At 49.6% G+C, this 21,328-nt stretch overlaps 1 protein-coding gene across 11 annotated transcripts; it reads left to right on the top strand.

Annotated features, from left to right (window-relative positions):
- The first annotated feature begins 73 nt into the window (after nucleotides 1-73).
- Nucleotides 74-20,991, top strand: C27H19orf47 (chromosome 27 C19orf47 homolog). Of its 11 annotated transcripts, none has more exons than XM_037819447.1 (11): nucleotides 144-1,551; nucleotides 2,583-2,635; nucleotides 4,430-4,481; nucleotides 7,990-8,077; nucleotides 8,175-8,289; nucleotides 9,725-9,806; nucleotides 11,655-11,795; nucleotides 16,095-16,247; nucleotides 17,294-17,364; nucleotides 19,643-19,994; nucleotides 20,704-20,991. In XM_037819447.1, the coding sequence occupies exons 3-11, from the start codon at nucleotides 4,463-4,465 to the stop codon at nucleotides 20,799-20,801; spliced, it is 1,119 nt and encodes a 372-aa protein (XP_037675375.1). In that variant the 5' UTR covers nucleotides 144-1,551; nucleotides 2,583-2,635; nucleotides 4,430-4,462; the 3' UTR covers nucleotides 20,802-20,991. The 11 variants fall into 11 exon arrangements, with proteins under 11 accessions (XP_037675379.1, XP_037675372.1, XP_037675377.1 ...); XM_037819448.1 differs by having other exon boundaries at nucleotides 11,658-11,795; nucleotides 16,098-16,247; XM_037819451.1 differs by lacking the exons at nucleotides 144-1,551; nucleotides 2,583-2,635 and adding an exon at nucleotides 74-106 and having other exon boundaries at nucleotides 11,658-11,795; nucleotides 16,098-16,247.
- The last annotated feature ends 337 nt before the right edge of the window (nucleotides 20,992-21,328 follow it).

The raw sequence follows: 21,328 nt of genomic DNA on the forward strand, positions 1-21,328 counted from the left end.
GGGACTTCCGGGGCGGGCAGCCGGGGCCGAGGGAGGAGGGTCTGACAGTTGGCGCCGCCGGGCGGGAGGGCGGGCTGCGCTAGTGGGCGCGGGCCCCGTGGGCCAGGTGAGGCGCGGGCCGGGAGCGGTGGTGTTGGGCCGGATGCGGTGGGGATGGGTGGCATGCGGAGCTTCCGAGTGCGGCCCCAGACAAGAGACCTCTTTCTCTGAGCCTCAGTTTCCTCTGTGGAATGGGGGTCAGAATCCAACTCCAGCACCTCCCTCATGGGTTGGAGTCGAGCTCGTGCATGTAGGAGCCCCGAGCTCAGCACCTGGCACTCAGTGCTCACTTCGTTACTATAGTTGTTAGTACTGGTGGTGATGTTTGCACTTGGAGTGGATGATGTGGATGTGGGAGTGTGAAAGTGTTGGTTTTGGAGGCTGATGGACTTAGGTTCAAGCAGATCCAGCTCCACTGTGCGGCAATGAGCTGTGCCTTCACCTCCCTGAACTTCCATCCCCTCATCTGTAGAATGAAAACTAATAGTCACAAATATTGTGGGGTCATTGTGAGGATTCTAATGAAGTGTGTGTATAAAGCTCTTAAGCTCACGGCCTGCCATGGTAGGAGCTTAGTGATAATAATGATGATGATGATTCTGAAAATCAGTGGTGTAGCTGGGACATGGAAGGAAGTAGAGGAAGAGAGGAAGCCCAGAGACTGCGGTAGGAAAAACTTGAAATGTGGAGTTGGGCAATTAAGATCCTGCTGCTACTGTTTGGCCAGTTTTGCTGTATCTTGTAGTATTGGGTTTTTCTTTAAAACAACTGATGCATTTTCCTCCAGTCAATTAATTTGAGAAGGAAAATTTGTGTTGCTATCCTAGATGGAAAACTAGCATTGCTTGGCCATGAGAAGCAAGACTTAATCTAAAATACAATGGAATCAGATCAATTGATGAAATTATAGCTAGAAACTAAAAGGCTTTGAAAAAGGAATAACATGCTCTAAGTGATTTCACATTGTTGGATCCCTCTGACCATGGCAGATTATCTTATACTCAGTTCCTGGCTCACACTTTGCACACAACTGGCATTAGAGTAATAACTGTCTCACTGAGTCTGCTTCCTTTTTTCCTAGCTCCCTAAAGATTTATTTATTTTATTTAATGCATACTTAGCTCTGACCACCTACTGAGCATTGTCCTAAGGGCTTTGCATTTATTAACTCATTTAATCGCTCTGGCAACTTGAAGAATTGGTACTCCCGTCATTCCTATTTTACGGTTGAGGGAAGTGAGGTCCAGAAAGGTTAAGCCACTTGCCCAGAGTCACATTAGGAAGTGGCAAAATCAGGATTTAGACCCAAGCTTTCTGAGGGCTTAGCACAGGGTGTCTGGTCCGTGGTAATGGCTTGCTTTAGAGGAGCTGTCATTTTTCTGTTGTTATTGTGATAATTTTCGTTATTCAGAAAGTTGGTGCTGGAGATGGATTTTTAAGATGCTGAAGAGAGGAAATTACATCCAGCAGGGAATTCTGTAGCAATAGGCAGAGAACACCTACAGGACTCTGGTAAGCATTTACTGAGATCTTGCAAAGAGGGACCTTTCTTGTAGTTACGGCTAAAGCCTTCAGCATCAACCATAACCATTGGACTGACTCAGGTCCAAGTCCTGGCCCTGCAGTTACTTGCTGTGTCACCTGGGATCTGCCACTCTCATCTGTGGCAGGGGCATTGTTTTTACCTTTTTTCCCGGGATGATGGTAAGAAGCTACCGAGATGTGAACATACTTGGTGCCTGGAACATAGGAAATGTTCAGCAGCAGCTATTGCATGAGCATCAGAATCAGGGAGAACTTGTTTTCGAATCCCAGTAAAGCCACTTGCTAGACATGTGTGGCCTTTGGCAAATGATTTCGCTTCTGAGTCTTGATTTTCTCGTGGGTTAAAATGGGGCTAATAACAGTCTTCACTCACAGGGATGTTGGGAGGCGTCTGTGTGACACTTGTCTCTGGTCCTGGTGCATAGTTAGTGCTTGGGATGTGAGAAGTTGTTCCTCTGTCTGACTTATTGGTCTCTCCATGCCCTGCCCTTTAAGAGATGCCTGTTGTATTGTCCCCATCAGCAGTAAAATCCAGAAGGTTCAAAATGGACCTAAGGAAGCCAAGTACAAAGCAGAGTCATGTTTATGGTCATGTTCAGCAATAAGAGATGCGGCAGAAGCCAGAGAAGGGCAGGGTGAACTCAGACTGGAGGTAGAGGAGAGAGTCTCAAAAGTGGGGGACTTAGGGAAGGCTTCACAAAGCAGTTGGCAGCTGAGGAGGGTGAAGGGGAGCTTGCCAGGAGGACAGGAGTGGGTCAGCATTCCAGGCGTAAGTGACATCCTTTGTAAAAGCGGGGAGGCAGGCCAAGCACCTGGGTGTTCGAAGGCGGGCTGGGGTGGGTGGCAGGGGGATGAGACCAGGCTGTAATGAAGAATAGCTAACACTTCTAGAGTAGCATCCACCAGGCCCTGTTCCAAGTGCTTTACACATAGAAACCCACCTGACCCCCAGAGCCAACCTCTAAGGTAAGTAACAACTGTAAAATCCCACTTTGCAGATGGGGACACTGAGGCCCGACTGGTGAAATGACCTGCTGAGGCCACATAGCTTGTAAGTGGTGGTGGCAGATTTGAACACTGCATTCTGGTTTCAGAGTCTATACTCTTACACTTATACCATCAAAACGGGGTGGGGAGGGGAGTGTTCCCAGTGAGGGGAGATTGTGCGTGATGGTAAACGGAAAGGAGCTGTGACAGAGGGCCTTCTGCGCCCCGTAGAGGAGGAGGGAGAGAGAAGGGTCAGAATCAGGGACTGGGTGGGTAGAAGGGACCAGGGTGAAGGGAATTGGCAGTAGAGATGGAAGAGCGGGGCTGGACCAGGGGGAGGAGGAGGTCTCAGTGGGCAGGAAGTGGGGTGGGACAGTGTGTAACAAGTGGTCCTAGCATTGGAGCATCACAGGAGAAAGTGATTTCCCTTAGTTCCTTTTCACCCCTGCAGAGAAGAGATCCAGTGTGCTAATAATGTCTTCACCACCTTTCTAGCGTCTGCTGATCCTACCTAAGTGAAAACTGGTTTTCTGTTTCTTCTCTGAGGCCCTTCATGATCTGCTGCCCTTGTCGCCTGCTACTCTCCTTGCTCACCCCACCGTGCGCCGGCCTCCTTGCTCTTCCTCAGACATGCCAGAGGAGCTGCTGGCTCAGGGCGTGGGACTCCCTGTTCCTTCTCCTGGAACATGCTTCCTCCACAAAAGCACATGGGTCCCCCCTTTCTCTCCCTCGGGTCTCTAACATCACGTTAGAGAGGTCTTCCCTCTAGAGAGGTCACCTCATTTAAAATGGCCACCCCCTCCTCAACCCCCATACCCTGCTTTAGTTTTCTCCCTGACACCAAAGCCCTTCTAATATACTGCATCAGTTACTTATTTATTGTCTTTATTCTGTTTCCCATTCCCCCATCTCCAACTGGATGCTAAGCGCCGTAATTTTGTTCACCACAGTCTCCCCAGCTCCTGGGATGGTGCTTGGCACGTAGTAGGTTCTCAGTGGATTGTTTTGTTTTGTTTTGTTCTTTATGGTAACAACTTAATTGAGCTATAATTCACCTGGCATACGATGCCCCCATTTAAAGTGTACCATTCACTGGTTTTTAGTATATTCAGACTTGTGCATCTATTTCCATTGTTGATTTTAGAACATTTTTCATCACCTCCAACAGAAACCCAGCACCCCTTAGTCATCAGCCCCAATCCCTCCATCTCCCCGAGCCCCTGGTAACCACGAAGCTACTTTCTGTCTCTATAATCAGAATCATGCAATATGTGGGCCTTTGTGACTGACGTCTTTCACTTAGCATAATGTCTGTGAGGTTCACCTGCGTTGTTGCATGTATCAGTGTTTCATTTCTTTTTATTGTTAATATTTTGTTGTAGGATATGCTACCTTTTATTTATCCATTCATCTGCTGATGGAAATTTGGGTTGTTTCCACTTTGGGGCTCTTACACGTAATGCTGCTATGAACATTCGTGTACATCTTTTTGTGTGTGTGTGGAAAAATATCAATAAACAGGTTTTGAATGGATGAATGAATCGGTATTTATGGTCAAAGTCTTGGGCAGGGGTTTTCTTTTTTCTGTCCCTCTCCCCTTCCAGCCTGACCTTTGGGGGGGCGGGACTGGAGCTGTGGACATTTGCTGCCCCTGGGCCTGGGCCCAGGCAGAAGTGATAGTTGTGGTGGCAGCTCTGTCCCCGGCTGACTTCCTGCCAGCTGCTCCGGGCTATTCCTGGGCTGTGAGCCCCCAGCCCAGGAATGCCCCTCTGGCAGGCAGACAGACGGGCAGGGAGAGGGACATACAACCACAAGCAGTGGCGACCCATGGGCCCTCTCCCCTCATGCTCTCTTCCAGGCTCCAGGGAGCAGCACCAGTGCCAGGGCGACAATGGTCTCAGTGACTATGGGTGAGTCTGTGGCCTTCTCGCCCCCTCCCACTGCCCTTTTTGAGGGACAGCCTTGAGGGGTGACTGAGGGGGGTGGCGGGAGGGCCAGGTTACTGGCAGGAACAGCTGTGAGCTGAGGAGCGGAGGGGTAGGGGCTGGGGCCCGCCTAGGCAGGCCTAGCCGCTCTGCTCTTTCACGGCCTCCTGACGGCCCGGCCCAGCAGTGGAGAACCTGGGGTGAAATTGCTCAGCTCGGTGTGGCCTCTGCCAGCCTTGGTTTTCTCACCTGTGAAATGAAGATAATAACACTCCCTATGTCCTGGGATGTCGAGAGGATTGAGGAGATTCTCGCATGCAGCATCTCGGGCATAGTTCTCAATAAACGTGAACTGTTATTAATATTGTGAGCCTAATCATCGTCTTCTCTTTAAGCTCTGCTTTAGGATTGCCAGGGCACGGAAATCAGTTGGTCACTTTTAAAACATTGAGATTTCTGATATGTTACAGAAAAGTACAAAAAACATAGTTGTGTGGTTTTAAGAATACTTGAAAAACAAATGTCTGAGAACATCCTTTATGATTCCATTTATAGAAAGTGCAGGAACAGGGGGAGCTAATCTGTGTCGTTAGCAGTTGGTGGTTGTCCTTGGCAGGGAGGAGTAGTGACGAGACAGGGGGCCTGGGACGGGGCTTTTGGGGTGCTGGAAGAACTTTATTTCTTGATCTGGTGTGTTTGGTTTATGAAAATCTTCAGACTTGGGTTTACTTTTGTGTGTGTGTGTTATATTTCAATAAAAAGGTTTTTTAAAAGCACCCCCCTCAGCTAACAATCTAGGTCATTAAATAGAATATTGCCAACCCCTCTGCGTGTGCCACCCCAATCACTACTGCCTCCCTCCTCCAGATAGAATAAACTACTCTCTCACCTCTTGTGATAATCTTTCCCTGCTTTTCCAGTTCACCAGTGGGAACATTCCTATTCTTTAGACTTTGGTTTCGAACCTACATGAATGGAATCATGCCGTGTGCTCTTTTGTGTCTGACTTCTTTCTTTCCACAGTGCGAGTCCCTGCTGTGTTGCTGTGCGTAGCTGGCGTTCTTTCCTTTTCACTGCAGTATAGTATTTCACAGCATGGGTGATCACTGTTTCTTTTTGCTACTGTTAGTGCAGTAGCGTAATAGAACATGTTCATTGACTCAAATATGCGGCTGTGAACATTTCTGTAGGTGTCTCCTGGTGTGTACTGATTCCAGCATACACCTTGTTGCACGTTTTAACCTCTCTGAAATGGGGGTGCGTGCAGTAGCTGGTGGCTTAGCATAGTTTAATTGGCAGCATTTTTTTCTTTCTTAGTAGTACATAAGATGATGGCATGTGTTGGATGTAGGGACTTTTGCAGGTCCTGGAACACTGGATCCTGATCACCTTGTGGTTAAAATCATAGGCTTTGCCTCAGGCAGAGAGCTACCCCTAACCTCTGTGGTGCTTTTTTTTGGGTAAATAACAGCTTGAGATATAATTCACGTACCATACAATTCACCTATTTAAAGGGTACGATTCATTGCTTTTTAGTATATTCAGTCATCACCATCAATCTGAGAACAATTTCATCAAACCCCCCCCCCAAAAAAAAAAAAGAAAAAAAAACAAGGAAACACATACTCATTAGCAGCCACTCCCCTTTTCCTTCTGGTTCTTTCCCGCAGCCCTTGGCAACCACTAATCTATATTCTGCCTCTGTAGACTTGCCTATTCTGGGCATCTCATTTAAATGGAATCATTAGTGGTGTATTTGGCTAATGGAACCCAGAGCCCCATGGCTGGGCAGGTGGATAGTGCCTGTGCAAACTAGGAAAAGGTGCCCTTCCCTGCGGGCTGCTGGAGGAAGTATTGAGGGAAGGAGCCCCTCGCCTGCCCCTGTCCCTGAGGGCTCAGGCAGCCAGATACCCGGGAGATGGGGCTGGTGTGGGTAAGCAGGGGTCTCCTTGGGAGCGAGTGGCTCACAGGCAGGGGCCCCCAATTAGGGATCAGTGAGCTGCGTCGGGGCCGTGCACTGCCAGTCACTCAACTTCTGACCCAGAACAAGTCTGTTTTCCTGCTCTGAGCCTCAGTTGTCTTATCAGCAAAATGGGTATAATAATACCAACTTTCTTCTAATCTAAAATATCGTGGATGTACTGTTATATTATGTACCATAAGAAAGGAAAACACAGGATGCCACTTCAACCATGGCACACAGGCAATTGTGAGGCAGATGCCAGTATCAGAGGTATTAAAATGTGAAGAAAAAATTCTACCTGGAGTTACTGAGCTCATGTAGCAGCAGGCCCACCACCGAGAGGCCAGGAAAGAAGGTTAGGGGCAGTAAAGCTTCACAGGTGGGTCTGCGTTGTCCTGGCCTTGGCTCCACGTTTAGTGGTTGTAGTAGCAGTAGGACTATTACTAGTATTTGTAATGGTAATTGTAGTAGTAAAAATAGCAGTGGTAATAATAGTAGTAGTAGCAGCATTTGTTCTGATAGTAGTAGCAGTAATAATAGTAGCAGCAGTAATAATAGTAATAGCCATAGAGATAGCACTACTAGCAGTAGTAGCAGCGGTAATAGTAGTGGTACTAGTAATAATAATAATGGCTGGCGTGGGTTGAGGACATCCTCTGGGCCGGGTGCCATTTAAAGCCCTTCATGTGGACTCTCCCTGAATCTGCACAGTGACCCAGTGATGTTGGTGCTGCTGTCACTAGACTGTCAGTTCCATGAGGGCAGGGACTTTGGAGCCCTGCGGTATCCCCAGTGCCTAGAACAGGACCTGGCCTGAGCCAGGTGTTCAGTAAATACTTGTTGACTGTATCATCCCTAATTTACAGTTGAGGAAGCTGAGGCACAGGGCAGTTAACAGCTTGCCCAAGGTCCCTCTGCCAGGCAAGGGCAGAGCCAGCATTCGAATCCACGCTCCAAAGCCTATGCTGGCAACCCCCTGCCTCTCTCTCTCTCAGAGGCAGGGCTGCTCCTCTGGCCAGGAGGGGGTTGGCCGAGGCTCACGGGCTGGCCTTTTTGACCCCCTCTTTCCATCCCCCTGTGGATCCTGTCGTCCTCTGGCCTGGGTGGACAGAGGGGGACGAGGGCTGAGAGCCTATAGTCCCCACTCTCCCAGAGCATGCTTGTCCCCGGGCAAGCATGTGTAAAATCACTGCAGGAACCGGCTCTGGGGCAGGACAGAGCTGTAGGGAGCTGGAGAATAGTTAGGCCAGCTTGGGAGCCCTCCTGGAGATCGTAGTGTGGTCTGGGGCGAGTTGCCCAACCTCTGCCTGCCTCAATTTCCATATTAGAAAGGGAGGGAGTGAGTGGCTTAGTACTGCTTAACTCCTCCGGTTGTTAGGCGGGCTTAATTCCATTCTGTGTGAAGCACTTAGCCCAGAGCCTGGCATCCGACAAGCATTTAATTTGTGGGAGCTGCTGCTGTTGTGGTTTGCTGCTGCTGCTCTCTAGAGAGAGAATAATGTGAATAAGGAGCCCTGTCCAACCCTCCAGCCACTTCTGAATGGATCCAGTTCTTTAAGGAAGCCGGCATTCCTCCGGGACCTGCTGTCAACTATGCTGTGATGTTTGTGGATAACAGGTAAGGCTGCTGAGGGGAGGTGGGGAGTGGGGGGTTCTGGGGGAGCCTGGGAGCTGCTGGGCCCCCCAGGGCCTCACTGTGGGCCATCTCCCCACAGGATTCAGAAGAGCATGCTGCTGGACCTCAACAAGGAAATCATGAACGAGCTGGGCGTGACCGTGGTGGGTGACATCATCGCCATCCTCAAGCATGCCAAGGTGGTGCACCGCCAGGTGGGTGCTGAGCCCGGGGGGGTCCATGGCAGAGCCATCAGGAGGTTTGGCAGCCAAGGCAGGCAGACCTGAGTTCTGAGGCTGCTTCCACCATTTGCTGTGTGCCATTGGGCAAGTTGCGTAACCTCTCTGAGCCTTACTTTCTCCTTCTGTAAAATGCAGATAGGCAAACCCATTTTGAAGGGCGCTTGTGAGTATTAAATGGGGATGGGGGTAAGTTGTATAAAGCCCTCGTCTCAGTAAAGACCGTCGGTAGTTTTTATTATTACTAGTTCTCATCTTTCTCATGATAATTATCCCCACTGGGACCCTTCTCTGTGCCCAGGGCAGGAGCTCTCTATGTGGGATCCAGATGGTGACTTGGCCCACACATGGCCTTCCCAGTCTGGCCCCCACACTGGCAGTGATCACAGACTGGTGAGCACCTTCCAGAGTCCCAACGACACAGGCTTTCACACACCCCTGCCTCACAGGGTGGCGGTGGCAGTGGCCATCCGACAGGTGTATGTGGCACCGAGTGCCAGGACTGGAACGAAGTGCTTGTTCCATTCTAACGCCAACATCTACTGAGCACTTGCCGTGCTCTGCCAGGCCCTGTTGCCATCCTTTACACTCCTGAACTCGTTTCATCCTCACCCACTCGACTGAGAAAGAAGCTTGCTCCAGACATGCACTCGCGAGCACTGCACTATACTGAATGGTAGATGCTGTGGTTACTCTCGTCACTTTTTGTTATCTTCCTCTTTTGCAGGGCTGGGCCTTCATCTGTCCCCAGGACAGGACCCCACGGTGGGGGCCTTCTCAGACCAGGGGCATTATCTCAGTTGTCACAGAGAAAGTCACTTAGCAAAACTTTTTTTTTTTTTCTTTAGACTTTTTACATTTTGGAATAATTTTTAGATTAACAGAAAAATTCCAAAAACAGTACAGAGAGTTTCCGTATCCTCTTCACCCTTCACCCAGCTTTCTCTAATGTGAATATCTTACACCATCGTCGTATATTCGTCAAAACTAAGAAATTAGCATTCATACAATACATTAATTGAACTATGGGCTTTATTTGGATTTCAGTAGTTTTTCCACTGATGTCCTTTTTTTTTTTGCTCCAGGGTCCCACAGTGCATTTATTCATCATTTCTCCTTAGTCTCTTTTGGTCTGTGACAGTTTCACAGTCTTTCCTTGTTTTTTTTATGATCATGACAGTTTTGAACAGTACTGGTCAACGTATCTTGTCGAGTGTCCCCCGGTTTGGATTTGCCTGGTGCTTTCTTGTGGTTAGGAATGAAATGTCTTGAAACCTCCAGCAGCCTAGGCTCTGATTCTGCCCTCACCACCTCCCCATTCCCACACTGGTATTGCTCAGGTCTCTGGGCTCCCGATTCTCCTACCTCATGCTCCCGTCCCATGGTAACTCAGGCACCTGTGTTTTCACAGGACGTGTGCAAAGCTGCCACTGAGTCGGTGCCCTGCAGCCCCAGTCCCCTCCCACTCGATATTCGCCGAGGCACCTCCAGCGGTGAGTCTTATCCATTCAGGCCTGTTCCCTTCATTCTCACACGCCGGCAGTGCAAGGGACACACCTGGTCATCCCTGCCCTCCTGTAGTTTGCAGAGGTGGATGCAGAGCCACCTGAGGCCCTCTTCTCTTAGGGTAAAAATGAATTGGGTTGTAAGTGGCTATATATGTATATATATATATTTATACTTTTCTTTCTTCAGCATTATGATGCCTCTTTTTTTAAATAGACCTTAAAAATTTAACATACATATCAATCAGTCTTTGCTGCTTAACAAGCCACCCCCAAACTGTGGTTTAAAACGCAGACGTTTATTTTTCATGATTTTGTGGGTCATCTGCTCTCTGTGGTCACCTGCAGCCTCCACTGAGGCTGGATGATCCTGGGTGGCCTCACTAACATGTCTGGTGGTCACCTTGATGTGGAGCAATGGGTGTGACTGGGCCACATGTCTTGCATTATCCGGCAGGCTAGCCCAGGCTTGTTCGTGTGGTGGAAGCAGCATCTGAGGGCAGGCCCCAGTGCACAAAGTGCCTCTTAAGCATCTGCTTGCAGAATATTTGCTGGTATTCCATTGGCCAAGGCAAGTCACACGGCTAAGCCCAGAGTCAGTGTGGACAAGGCCTGCCCAAGGGTGTGGATGCAAATGAGCAAGTTGGGGTTCATTTCTGCACGAGTCTTCCATAATGTACATACAGAGAAGGATTCAAATAATAACAGTTTAGCTGAAGGACTTTCCACAGGTGGAACGTCCACAAAACCAGCATCCAGATCTAGACACAGAAGCCTGACCTGTCTCCTAGAAACCCCCATTCACTCCCCGCCCGTCACCACCCCCTCTCACGGGTACCCACTATTCTGATTTTAACAGATTAGTTTTTACCTGTCTTTTAACTCTTATCTTAATGAAATCAAATGGTACATACTTTTCATACCTTTGTGAGTATCTTTAATAGTTTAAAATGAATTTTGAAAATTAAAACAAAAAAATTAAGTAGTGGAAAAAGTAGACCATTAAGAAGAGAAGGGGAAACTGGCACAGAAGGAAAAGCAGTGGACCTCTTACAGTCACTTGCATACACTATAATATTGAATGTGTGTGTGTCTGTGGGAGAAAAAAAAACCCAGCAAAATACAAACAGTTTTATGGATGAAAGGTTCTTTTGTACTGTGACATCCTGACTCCTGCTTGAATTCAACAGAGCAAGACATAGCTGATTGTTTTCCCTCCACCCAAACCCTCTGTACCTATCATGATGATAAAACTTCATATCCCTGATCTCTTTGCCTAAAGCTAGTAGCCTAAAGCTAGTAGCACCTGCACCCTGAGCCAGGCCTGGTGTCCTTCCTCCCTCTGGGATGGGCCTCTGGTCTGCAGGCTGCAGCTCCCACTGAATGAAGACACAGAGCAAGCCAGGTGGCATCTCAGGGAATTGCACCCAGGCAGAGGGAACTACAAGGACCCTGAGGAGGCAAATGCTTGTGGGTGAGGAAGCTCCAGGAGTCCAGGGTGGCTGAAACCAAGGTGGGAGGGGAGGGGGGCGTCTGAGAGGTCAGGCCTAGGAAGGGCTCAGCCCTGTCCAGGCCCTGGATCCAGCTTCATAAATGCTGGCTGAGGTGTGATGGGAACCACACCTGGTCTAGGACCTTGGGAAAGGCCTCCAGTGCGGGGCAGGGTGGGTTAGTCCTGGGGAGACTCAACCCACCCCACCACCCTCCAGCATCCTCTTCTTGAGGACGTGCAGCTGCATGGTGGCGCCAGCTGCCCCTTCCCCATGCGGGGCCAACGCTGGCCTCTGATCTGGCCCCGAGACTTCTGCCCAATTGGCTTCTCCGCTTTCCTCCTAGCAGCCGCCTCCCGGATGATTGCCAACAGCCTGAACCGCGACTCCCCACCCGGCACACCTCCTAGGCGGCCAGACACCAGCACCTCCAAGATTTCAGTCACCGTGTCCAACAAGATGGCAGCAAAGAGTGCCAAGGCCGCTGGTGAGGGGCTCGGGCAGGTGGCGGGAGGAGCTGGAGGTGACTGTGGGTTGGCACGAGGTACCTGGGGGTCATGCTCCCAGTAATACGAGGTGCTTTGAAGGCCAAGGTGTACAGAGCACTTGGACTTGCATCACCTCTGTGAACTTGGTCTGTGAACCGCACCTGTCTGGGCCTCTTTCCATGTCTTTAGACTGGGGGATGTGGATACCCTCCCTCAGGATGGTTGGAAGCACCCAAGATGGTATATTTAAACACACATAGGCTGTTTTCTTCTTTTCTTAATTAATAGAACTTATTTTTTTAAAGTATTTTTAGATTTACTGAATAATTGAACAGATAGTCCACAGATTCCATATACCCACCCACCCATACCCCACACAGTTCCCCCTAGTAACATCTTGCATTAGCTTGGTGCCTTTGTTACAATTTACCAATATTGATACATTTATTAACTTTAGTCCTTAGTTTATATTAAGGTTCCCTCTTTGTGTTGTACAGTTCTATAGATTTTGACAAATGCACGATGACATGTGTTTTAATTTCCTGGCTACTGGAAAAAATAGCATACAGTGAGTTGGTTTAATAACAGGAGTTTATTGTCTCATGGTGTCAGAGGCTTCCTCCTGGGTTGGTATGTTTTGGCTGCCTGGCAATCTTTGGGGTTCTTTGGCTTTTCTGTCACATGGCAGTGAATGAGGTGGCATCTTCTTTCTGCTCTGGGTTCTGTTGACGTCCAGCTTCTGGCAGTTCCCTGTGGCTTCTCCTTCTGTCTGAATTGCATTCTGTTTATAAATGTTTCCAGTAATCCGGGTTAAGGCCCAACCCGATTCTTATGCCTCACCTTAACTGAAGTAACATCTAGGAGATCCTGCTTACAATGGGTCCACACCCACAGGACCAGGGAATGGGAACTGAGGGTGCCTTTTATGGGGTCATGATTCAGTCCCCAACAGCACATGTCCACGATTACAGTTTCACACAGAATAATTTCACCACGAAAATCACCTCTTCATACCTTCCCTCCAAACCCTGGCAACCACTGATCTTTTTTTTAAATATGGTTTTTAATTAATCAATTAAGTAAAATGTTTTATTTTGAAAGACTTTCAAACTTACAGGACAGTTACAAAAACAATACAAACCCCATATAGAGAACTCCAGCATACCCCTATTCACCCTGCCACTAATTTTAACATTTTGCCGCGTTTACCATATCATTCTAGCTCTATCCATCGATCTACAAATCCATTTATCCATCTGTCTGTCTATCTGTTTGTCAATTTTTCAATCCATTTTCTGAATGCTTGGGTGTAACTTGTATACATTATGCTCCTTGAACACTTAAAACTGCCATGTACATTTCTTAAGAACAAGGATATTCATTTAGGTAACTGCCTTAAGTGCAGTTACCAAGATCAAGCAATTTAACAGCAATACAAAGCTTAAGTCTATATTCCGTTTTCTTCATGTGTCCTAGTAATGTCCCCTTGAGCCTTTTTCCTCCCTTGCTAGATCCCATCCAGGACAATGTACTGCATTTAATTGTCATTGTCTCTTTAGTTGCTCTTTCTTTTTTATTTATGTTTTTTAATTGTGGGAACATGTATAAATATAAACTTTCCCATGTCAGTCACTCCCAAGCATACCAGTCTATGGGAGTGTTGTGATGCCCTCAGCTCCTTCCATTCCTAAAACTTACCCGTCCCCCTAAAGAGAAACTTGTACCGTTACGCATTAGCTCCCCATTCCCTCTGCCCCCCATCCCTGGAACCTATACTCTAATTTCTGTCTCTATGCACTTGTATATTCTCCAGTGTGTTCTTTGTAGTTACCATGGGGCTTAAATTTAACGTCTTAAATCTGTAACAATCTTGTTTGCTTTGATACCAACTTAACTTCAATGGTATACACAATGTTCCTGCACCCCACCATTTCCCCACCTTCATGCTTTTTTTGTCACAAATTGTATGTTTATCATTACAAGTCCAAAACCACAGATTTATCATTACATTTTATGCATCTGCCCTTTAGATCCTGTAGGAAGTAAAGTTACAAATAAAAAAATACAGTAGTACTGGCGTTTATATTTACCCATGTTGTTACCTCATCATAGATCTTTATTTCTTCAGGTGCCTTCAATCTGTTGTCTGTTGTCCTTTCCTTTCAACCTGTAGAACTCCTTATCATCTCTTGTGGGGCCAGGCTAGTGGTGACAAACTCCCTCAGCTTTTGTTTATCTGGGAATGTCTGTTTCTCCTTCATTTTTTTTTTTCTTTTTTCTTTCTTTTTTTTTTTATTAAATTCAGTTTTATTGAAATACATTCACACACCATACAATCATCCATGATATACAATCCACTGTCCACAGTATGATAACATAGTTATGCGTTCATCACCACAGTCTTATCTCTGAACATTTTCCTTACATCAGAAAGAACCAGAACAAGAATAAAAAATAAAAGTGAAAAAAAACACCCAAATCATCCCCCCATCCCACCCCATTTGTCCTTTAGTTTTTATCCCCATTCCTCCACTCATCCATACACTAGATAAAGGGGGTGTGATCCACAAGGTCTTCACAATCACACTGTCACCCCTTGTAATCTACATTATTATATAATTGTCTTCAGGAGTCCAGACTGCTGGGTTGGAGTTTGGTAGCTTCAGGTATTTACTTCTAGCTATTCCAGTACATTAAAGCCTAAGAGGTGTTATCTATATAGTGCATAAGAATGTCCACCAGAGTGACCTCTCGACTCCATTTGGAATCTCTCAGCCACTGAAACTATTTCGTCTCATTTTGCATCCCCCTTTTGGTCAAGAAGATACTCTCAGTCCCATGATGCCGGGTCCACATTCATCCCCGGGAGTCATACTCTGTGTTGCCAGGGAGATTTACAACCCTGTCTCCCTCATTTTTGAAAGACACTTTTCCCAGATGTAGAATTCGTGGTTGGCCATTTTTTGCTTTCTGTGCTTTAAATGTCTTCCCACTGCCTTCTTGCCTTCATGGTTTCCATTGAGAAACTGGCTTGTGTTCTTATCAAGGCTCCCTTGTACGTGACATGTTGCTTCTCCCTTGCAGCCTTCAGAATTCTCTCTCTTTGGCATGCGACAGTCTGATTATATACAATGTGCTATGCCGTGGGTCTGTTTGGGTTGATCCTATTTGGAGTTCGTTGAGCATCTTGGAGAGGTTCAGCCATTTTTAACATGTTCACCGACCCTGCATTGGCGCCCAGCCCTGTGTTTGATGCTTGGGGTCAAAGGTGAAGAAGTCACTGCTTCTCATCAGCCGGAGGGATCCCTTAAAACCTTAAATCTGATCACATCACACCCTTGCATATAGCTTTCCTAGATTTTCCACTGCTCAACTTACAAAGTCCAAGCTCCCCTGCATGACCTTCCAGGGCCCTGCGTCATGTGGACTCATCTCTTGCGTCTCTCCCCCTTTGCGGGCTGGCTTGGTTCCCCACCAGGCTCCTTCCGGCTGTGGAACATTTGCCAGCAGTTCCCTCTGCCTGGGGTGCTCCTCATCCTCGGACCTTTTGGCTCCTGTTCATCTTCCAGGTCTCAGCTTGAAACTGGGAATGGATCTCCAGCCTTGGGCTCCCGGCCCTGCCTCTTACCCACCATGCTCTTGTGCCTTTTGTCGTGTCCATCCGCACAGCGGTCGTGGGCTGTTCATGAAGTCCATGTGGAAACTGAGGCTGAGACAGGGCTTCGTTTTTCTAACGCCCAGTCCCATGCCCTGTCAGTCTCCAACTGGCAGCCTCCCTTTTGGCTTGTGTGTTTGGAAGTACCTTTCGAACTTCACTCCCTTCTGGCCTTTTGAATGTTGTGCCATGAGCAAGAGAATTAAAATTATTTTATAAAGTATTGAAAAGATGGTGAGCCCAGGAGGGACCAGCTCTGTCACCCCTCGACACATTTGCTAGTCTTTTTTTTTTCTTTTTAATTAGAGATGATGTACTTTTGCCCAATGCCCAAATTACAAGCGTTGCAGCTCGATTAATTTTTTATAAAGTCCCCACCCCTGTGGAACCCCTGCCTAGATGGAGCCTTGGAGCCTTTTCATCCCCCAGCAGGCTCTCCGCTGAAGGGATTCTGTCTGGTCTGGGGATTTCTCAATGGTTCAGAGTCAGTGGTGATGAGGCAAGTTGGGAAGATAAGGGATTCCAGGCAAGTGAAAGCATGGAGATAAAGGGCACCGTGGACCCTTTGCCTGGCATCCGACCCCCACCCCAGGAGAACATCCCATTCCAGATGACGCTGACCTCCTCTGCCCTCCTCCCCCAGCAGCCCTGGCCCGCCGCGAGGAGGAGAGCCTGACTGTTCCCACCAAGCGGCGCCGGGTCACTGCCGAGATGGAGGGAAAGTACATCATCAACATGCCCAAAGGCACCACCCCCCGAACCCGCAAGATCCTGGAGCAGCAGCAGGCAGCAAAAGGTACAAGCCTGTCGGGGGCATGCTCTGGTGCAGGCACCGCGTTCCCTTCCGCTGCATCGCATGGGGGTGGTCACGTCCTGTAGGCGTTGGCCAGGAAGCAGGGGGACCCTGGGCCAAGGGGGCAGCAATGGTGGCTGTAGGGGAGGGGACCACATCTCCTGTGCCCTCTCATCTGCAGTTAGTGTAGCTGGGCTCCTCGGTCCCTCGGTTGGCACTTCTTCCCCGAGGGGCAGGGACAAGATTCAGCAATGTCCTGCCAGTCAAATGAGTGACCACCGTTGGCCGAGGACAGGTGCCCCCATGAGTGGGAAGTGTCGTTGTGAGGCAGAGGGGTCTGGTTGAGGCTCAGTCAAAGGTGAGGTTTGTAACTGGGGGTCCCCTTGTGGTCTTTCTTCTGGGAGGATCATTTTAGAACATTGTTTATGGTCTTGTGGAAAAACTTACAGATGATGGCGGAACATATATGGTAAAAACAAACTCCCTTCACTCCTACATCTCTCACCTGTTGTTAGACATCTATGTGTACATAAACCCAGATCTAGGTGTGTTTTCTTTTTTCTATAGGCATCATTCCATAGTTTTTTATATTCACCCAGTATGTCTTGAGATCTTTTCACGCTGGTGCATTTAGGTCTACTTTACATTTTTAACGGCCGCTTAATATTTCCATGGTATTTATGTTCTATAATTGTTAAACACCCTCCTACTGGTGAATATCTAGGTTGTTACTAGGGAGAGGAATCCCACCATTCATCGGATTCTCTCAAAAGTCCATGACTCAAAAAAGATTGAAAAGAACAAGTAGAAATTAAGAACTCTCCCTGCCGCATGTACTTATCCTGGGATGCAAGGAATTTGTATCAATTTTAGTTGATCCTTCCCAGATTTGACATCAGCCAGAAGCATACAAGTTAAGATTAATGTCACCAACGGTGTGGACCCACAGGCTAAGTCAGCAAGTGCTGCCCCTACTTGTCTCTGCTCAGCCAAGCTGGAGCCCACAGGCCACTCAGCAGGGGCTCGCTGACCACCTCCTTCCCTCCCAGGTCCCCACCGGACGTCCGTGTTTGACCGCCTCGGCGCCGAGACCAAGGCAGACACGACGACGGGGAGTAAAGTGAGTTGGAAATAGAGAAGTTACTCAGGGCCCTAAAATTCTTGTCCTCCTCACATATGATTCCTGACACTTCCCTTCCTGCCCCCCTGGGGCCATCTCTCCTGCCTTTCCAGCATCAGCTCCCACCTTTGCACTTCCCCATCTGTCCTCTGCCCTGTCCTCTCCCCTGATTTCCAGACCCCTGCATGGGTCCAGGCCTCTCACATCCACCTTGTACCAAACTGGCCTCAGCGTTTCCCCCCAAACCCACTCCCTCCTGGCCTCCAACCCAGGGATGCCCGCCAGCCCCATTCCAGCCAGGCGCCGAGCCTGGTGACCCCCTTTGTCTCTGCCTCCTCTGCCACCACCTTATTTCCGCCCCTCCTCTTGTGCCTGGAAAGGCCGGGAGCCTCCTTCCTGGTCTCTGCCCAGCTGCTGCTCCTCAGCCCTCCTTCCTGAAAACCCCTCGGGGACTTTCTCTGGGCCTGGAATAAAGTCCATTCTTCTTGCCTTGGGCCGAAGGTCCCACAGTCCCATAGTCCCCAGGCACAGTGTGTGGTTAGGGGCACGCACCCAGAGCCAGCCTGGGGGAAATGGGCCTGGCCATGGCCTGGCTGCATGGCCTTGGCCACGTCACTCAAGCTCCCTGCCCCTCAGTTCCCTCATCTGTGGGGGTCACACCCCCTAGGGGGCTGTGAGGATCGAATGAGATGAGAGCTGCATGGGGCTGAGGGCGTCTGGGGCACGGTAAACACCCTTTAAACATCACCAAAAATTAATGAGTACTGAGCTCCCCAGCTGTGTTTCCTGCCTCTTGGTCCCTTGCTCACCAGGGTTCAAGCACTCTGGCTCTTGCTCACTTCTAGAACCTGAACATGATGATGATGCTAACACCCAGGACCGTGGGGATTGAAGACCCAGCCAAGTAAAGAGCTCTGCACGTGGAGTGCTCAATAAACGAGGTTAATATTCCTGCCTCAGGGACTTAGCACAGGTTATCTTCTCAGCTAAATTCATCCTTGAGGGCCTGGCTGAGAGGTTGGTGCCTGAGAGAAAGCTTTGCTTCCCTGAACTCTGGGAGGAGATGAAGCTTCCCTGCCTCCTGCTCTCCAGCACACCGTTCTCCCTCCGAGAACCCACCACTGTGTGCTCCGGTTTGCTGATCTGCCAGAATGCAAAATATCAGAAAGGGACTGGCTTTTTTTTTTTTTTTTTTTTAAATTAAATTCAGTTTTATTGAAATACATTCACACACTGTACAATCATCCATGGTATACAATCCACTGTCCACAGTATGATAACATAGTTACGTGTTCATCACCACAATCTATCTCTGAACATTTTCCTTACATCAGAAAGACCCAGAACAAGAATAAAAAATAAAAGTGAAAAAAGAACACCCAAATCATCCCCCCATCCCACCCCATTTGTCCTTTAGTTTTTATCCCCATTTTTCTACTCATCCATACACTAGATAAAGGGGATGTGATCCACAAGGTCTTCACAATCACACTGTCACCCCTTGTAATCTACATTATTATATAATTGTCTTCAGGAGTCCAGACTGCTGGGTTGGAGTTTGGTAGTTTCAGGTATTTACTTCTAGATATTAAGGGACTGGCTTTTATAAAGGGGGTTTATTTGGTTACGAAGAGTGTCTAAATAAAGGTACCAACAACAGGGTACCTTCACTGGAGGATGGCCATTGGTGTCCAGAAAACCTCTGTTAGCTGGGAAGGCACATGGCTGGAGTTTGCTTGCTCCCAGGTTGCATTTCAAAATGGCATTCTCCAGAATGTCCGCGTCAGCTTTCAGTGGCCATCTTCAAAATGTCTAAGCTGCAGCAGCACCGATCTCCTCCTTTCCGAGTTCTTATAGGGCACCAGTGATTTAATTAAGACCCACAGTGATGGGTGGGGCCACACCTGCATGGAAATAATCTAGTCAAAGGTAGGACCCACAGTTGGGCGGGTCACATCTCCATGGAAACAACGTAATCCAAAGATTCCAACCTAATCAACACTGATACGTCTGCCCCCACAAGATTGCATTAAAGAACATGGCGTTTTGGGTGACATAATACTTCCAAATTGGCACTGTGTAATTATAAAATCGTTTGTATAATTTCAGAGGCTGGATCTGTCTTCCCACTGTACTGGGAGCCCCACGAGGACAGGAACTGGGCCTGTTTTGGTCACTGCTGTGTCCCCAGCCCTGGGGCCAGGCACAGGGGGCAGCTCCCTGTGAATGTGTGTTGAGTGACTGCATGACTCACCTGTCCCGTCTCTGACCCTCACAGCCCACGGGAGTCTTCAGCCGCCTAGGGGCCACCCCGGAGATCGACGAGGACCTGGCCTGGGACAGCGACAACGACAGCAGCAGCAGCTCTGTCCTTCAGTATGCTGGGGTCCTGAAGAAGCTGGGCCGGGGCCCGGCCAAGGCCAGTCCACAGCCAGCACTGACCATCAAAGCCAAGGCCACGAGCTCAGCGACCACAGCTGCCACCCCGACGCTGCGGCGCCTGGCGCTTCCCCCACGCCCTGGGCTCGAGCGGAAGCCAGAGTCCTTGTCCAAAGTCAGCATCATCCAGAGACTGGGCAAGACCGCCCTTGTGCCTGAGGCCCAGGACAGCCAGGTCACCAGCACCAAGAGTAAGTCCTCGGCCGAGGTCAAGGTCACCATTAAGAGGACCCTGGTGGGGCCCCGGGGGAGCAGCACCAGCGAGGGTCTCGGGGCCCGGATGGACCACGCGGGCACTGTGAGCGTGTTCAAAAGACTGGGCCGCAGGACCTTCTAGCTCCTGGGAGGGGTGGGCACGGGCAGCAGAACCCTCCAGGCTTTGCCCCGGCCCCTCTCCAGGCTCCTGGCTCTGTCAGAGTCTTCCTCGAGGGCTCACTCACCTGTCCCTGCCAGCTCCCAGGTGACACTGCTGGTCTCCCTCAGGCGCTCGAGCTGGGCCGAGCACCCGGAGAATTCACACCCTTCCTCTCGGTCCGGGCTGGTCGCCGTGGCCTGGCCTTGCCTGCTCTGGGACGTCCCCTCTCTCCTGTCCTCCTCCGTTCTCCCCTCTCGCTGTGGCCCTGGCAGGACCCACTTTTCCACCTCTCCCATATGCCAGGTCCTTCTCTGTTCCCCTTCCTCCCCCTCAGCAGCATCTGCTGCCTCAACCCCCAGCTCCTCCGTCTCCTGGTGCCCCCCAGCCCCACCCCGCCTTGAGAAGCTGCAGCCTCAAGGGGCTTCCTGTGTCCCCTGCCCTGTCGCGTCCCCCCCCCACTCTGCACCACCCTCTGCTACTTTAACTTCTCCTCCCCCCCTCTTCACTCTGTTCATTTCTCTTCTGTTTTCTGTCCCTGTGGCAAGGCCTGACTGTCCGCTGCGTCCTGCCCGACCCGCCTGCACCTCCGGCCTCCCAGCGGCCCCCTCGTCGTCGGTGGCGTCGAGCCGGTAGAGACCATTAGCTGCCCTCCACTCCCAGGCTGAGGGGACCTCCCCCAAGGCTGGGATGCAGCCAGGGCACCTCAGTTTCCCTGCCCTGGGCACCTTTTTCTTGGAAAGCTGGGGTGGGTGGCAGGCAAAGGGGCCTCGGGGAAGGGAGGCCAATGCTGAGAGAGAAGACAACAGCTGTTTTAATATATTTTTGAGACTTTCCAACTGTTTCCCTCCCCTCCTTAGGGGTGAGTTGCAGGACTGTTTTTCACACAAAGCACAGTGTGTGAGGGGGTGCTGCCCAAGAGGTGAGCTCTGTCTCTGGAGGGCAAGGCCCCTGCACACAGGGGTCCACACCCTTGCTGCAGCTCTGCCCCCCACCCCCAGAAGGAACAAGCTGGGGTGCTCCTGCCACTTCCTCCCTCTCCCCCTCATAGATTTCACCTGTTTCTGCCTCTTGGCAGCTTGGAGTAGTGGGCTCCATTGGTTTGGCCCTGGGTTTCCGTTTATTTGCTGTTCACTCCCTCCCTCCCTCCCTGCTCACAGCCCCTGCTCTTGG

The sequence above is a fragment of the Choloepus didactylus genome, chromosome 27 (assembly GCF_015220235.1).
Source record: "Choloepus didactylus isolate mChoDid1 chromosome 27, mChoDid1.pri, whole genome shotgun sequence".
In the NCBI taxonomy this organism is placed as follows: Eukaryota; Metazoa; Chordata; class Mammalia; order Pilosa; family Megalonychidae; genus Choloepus; species Choloepus didactylus.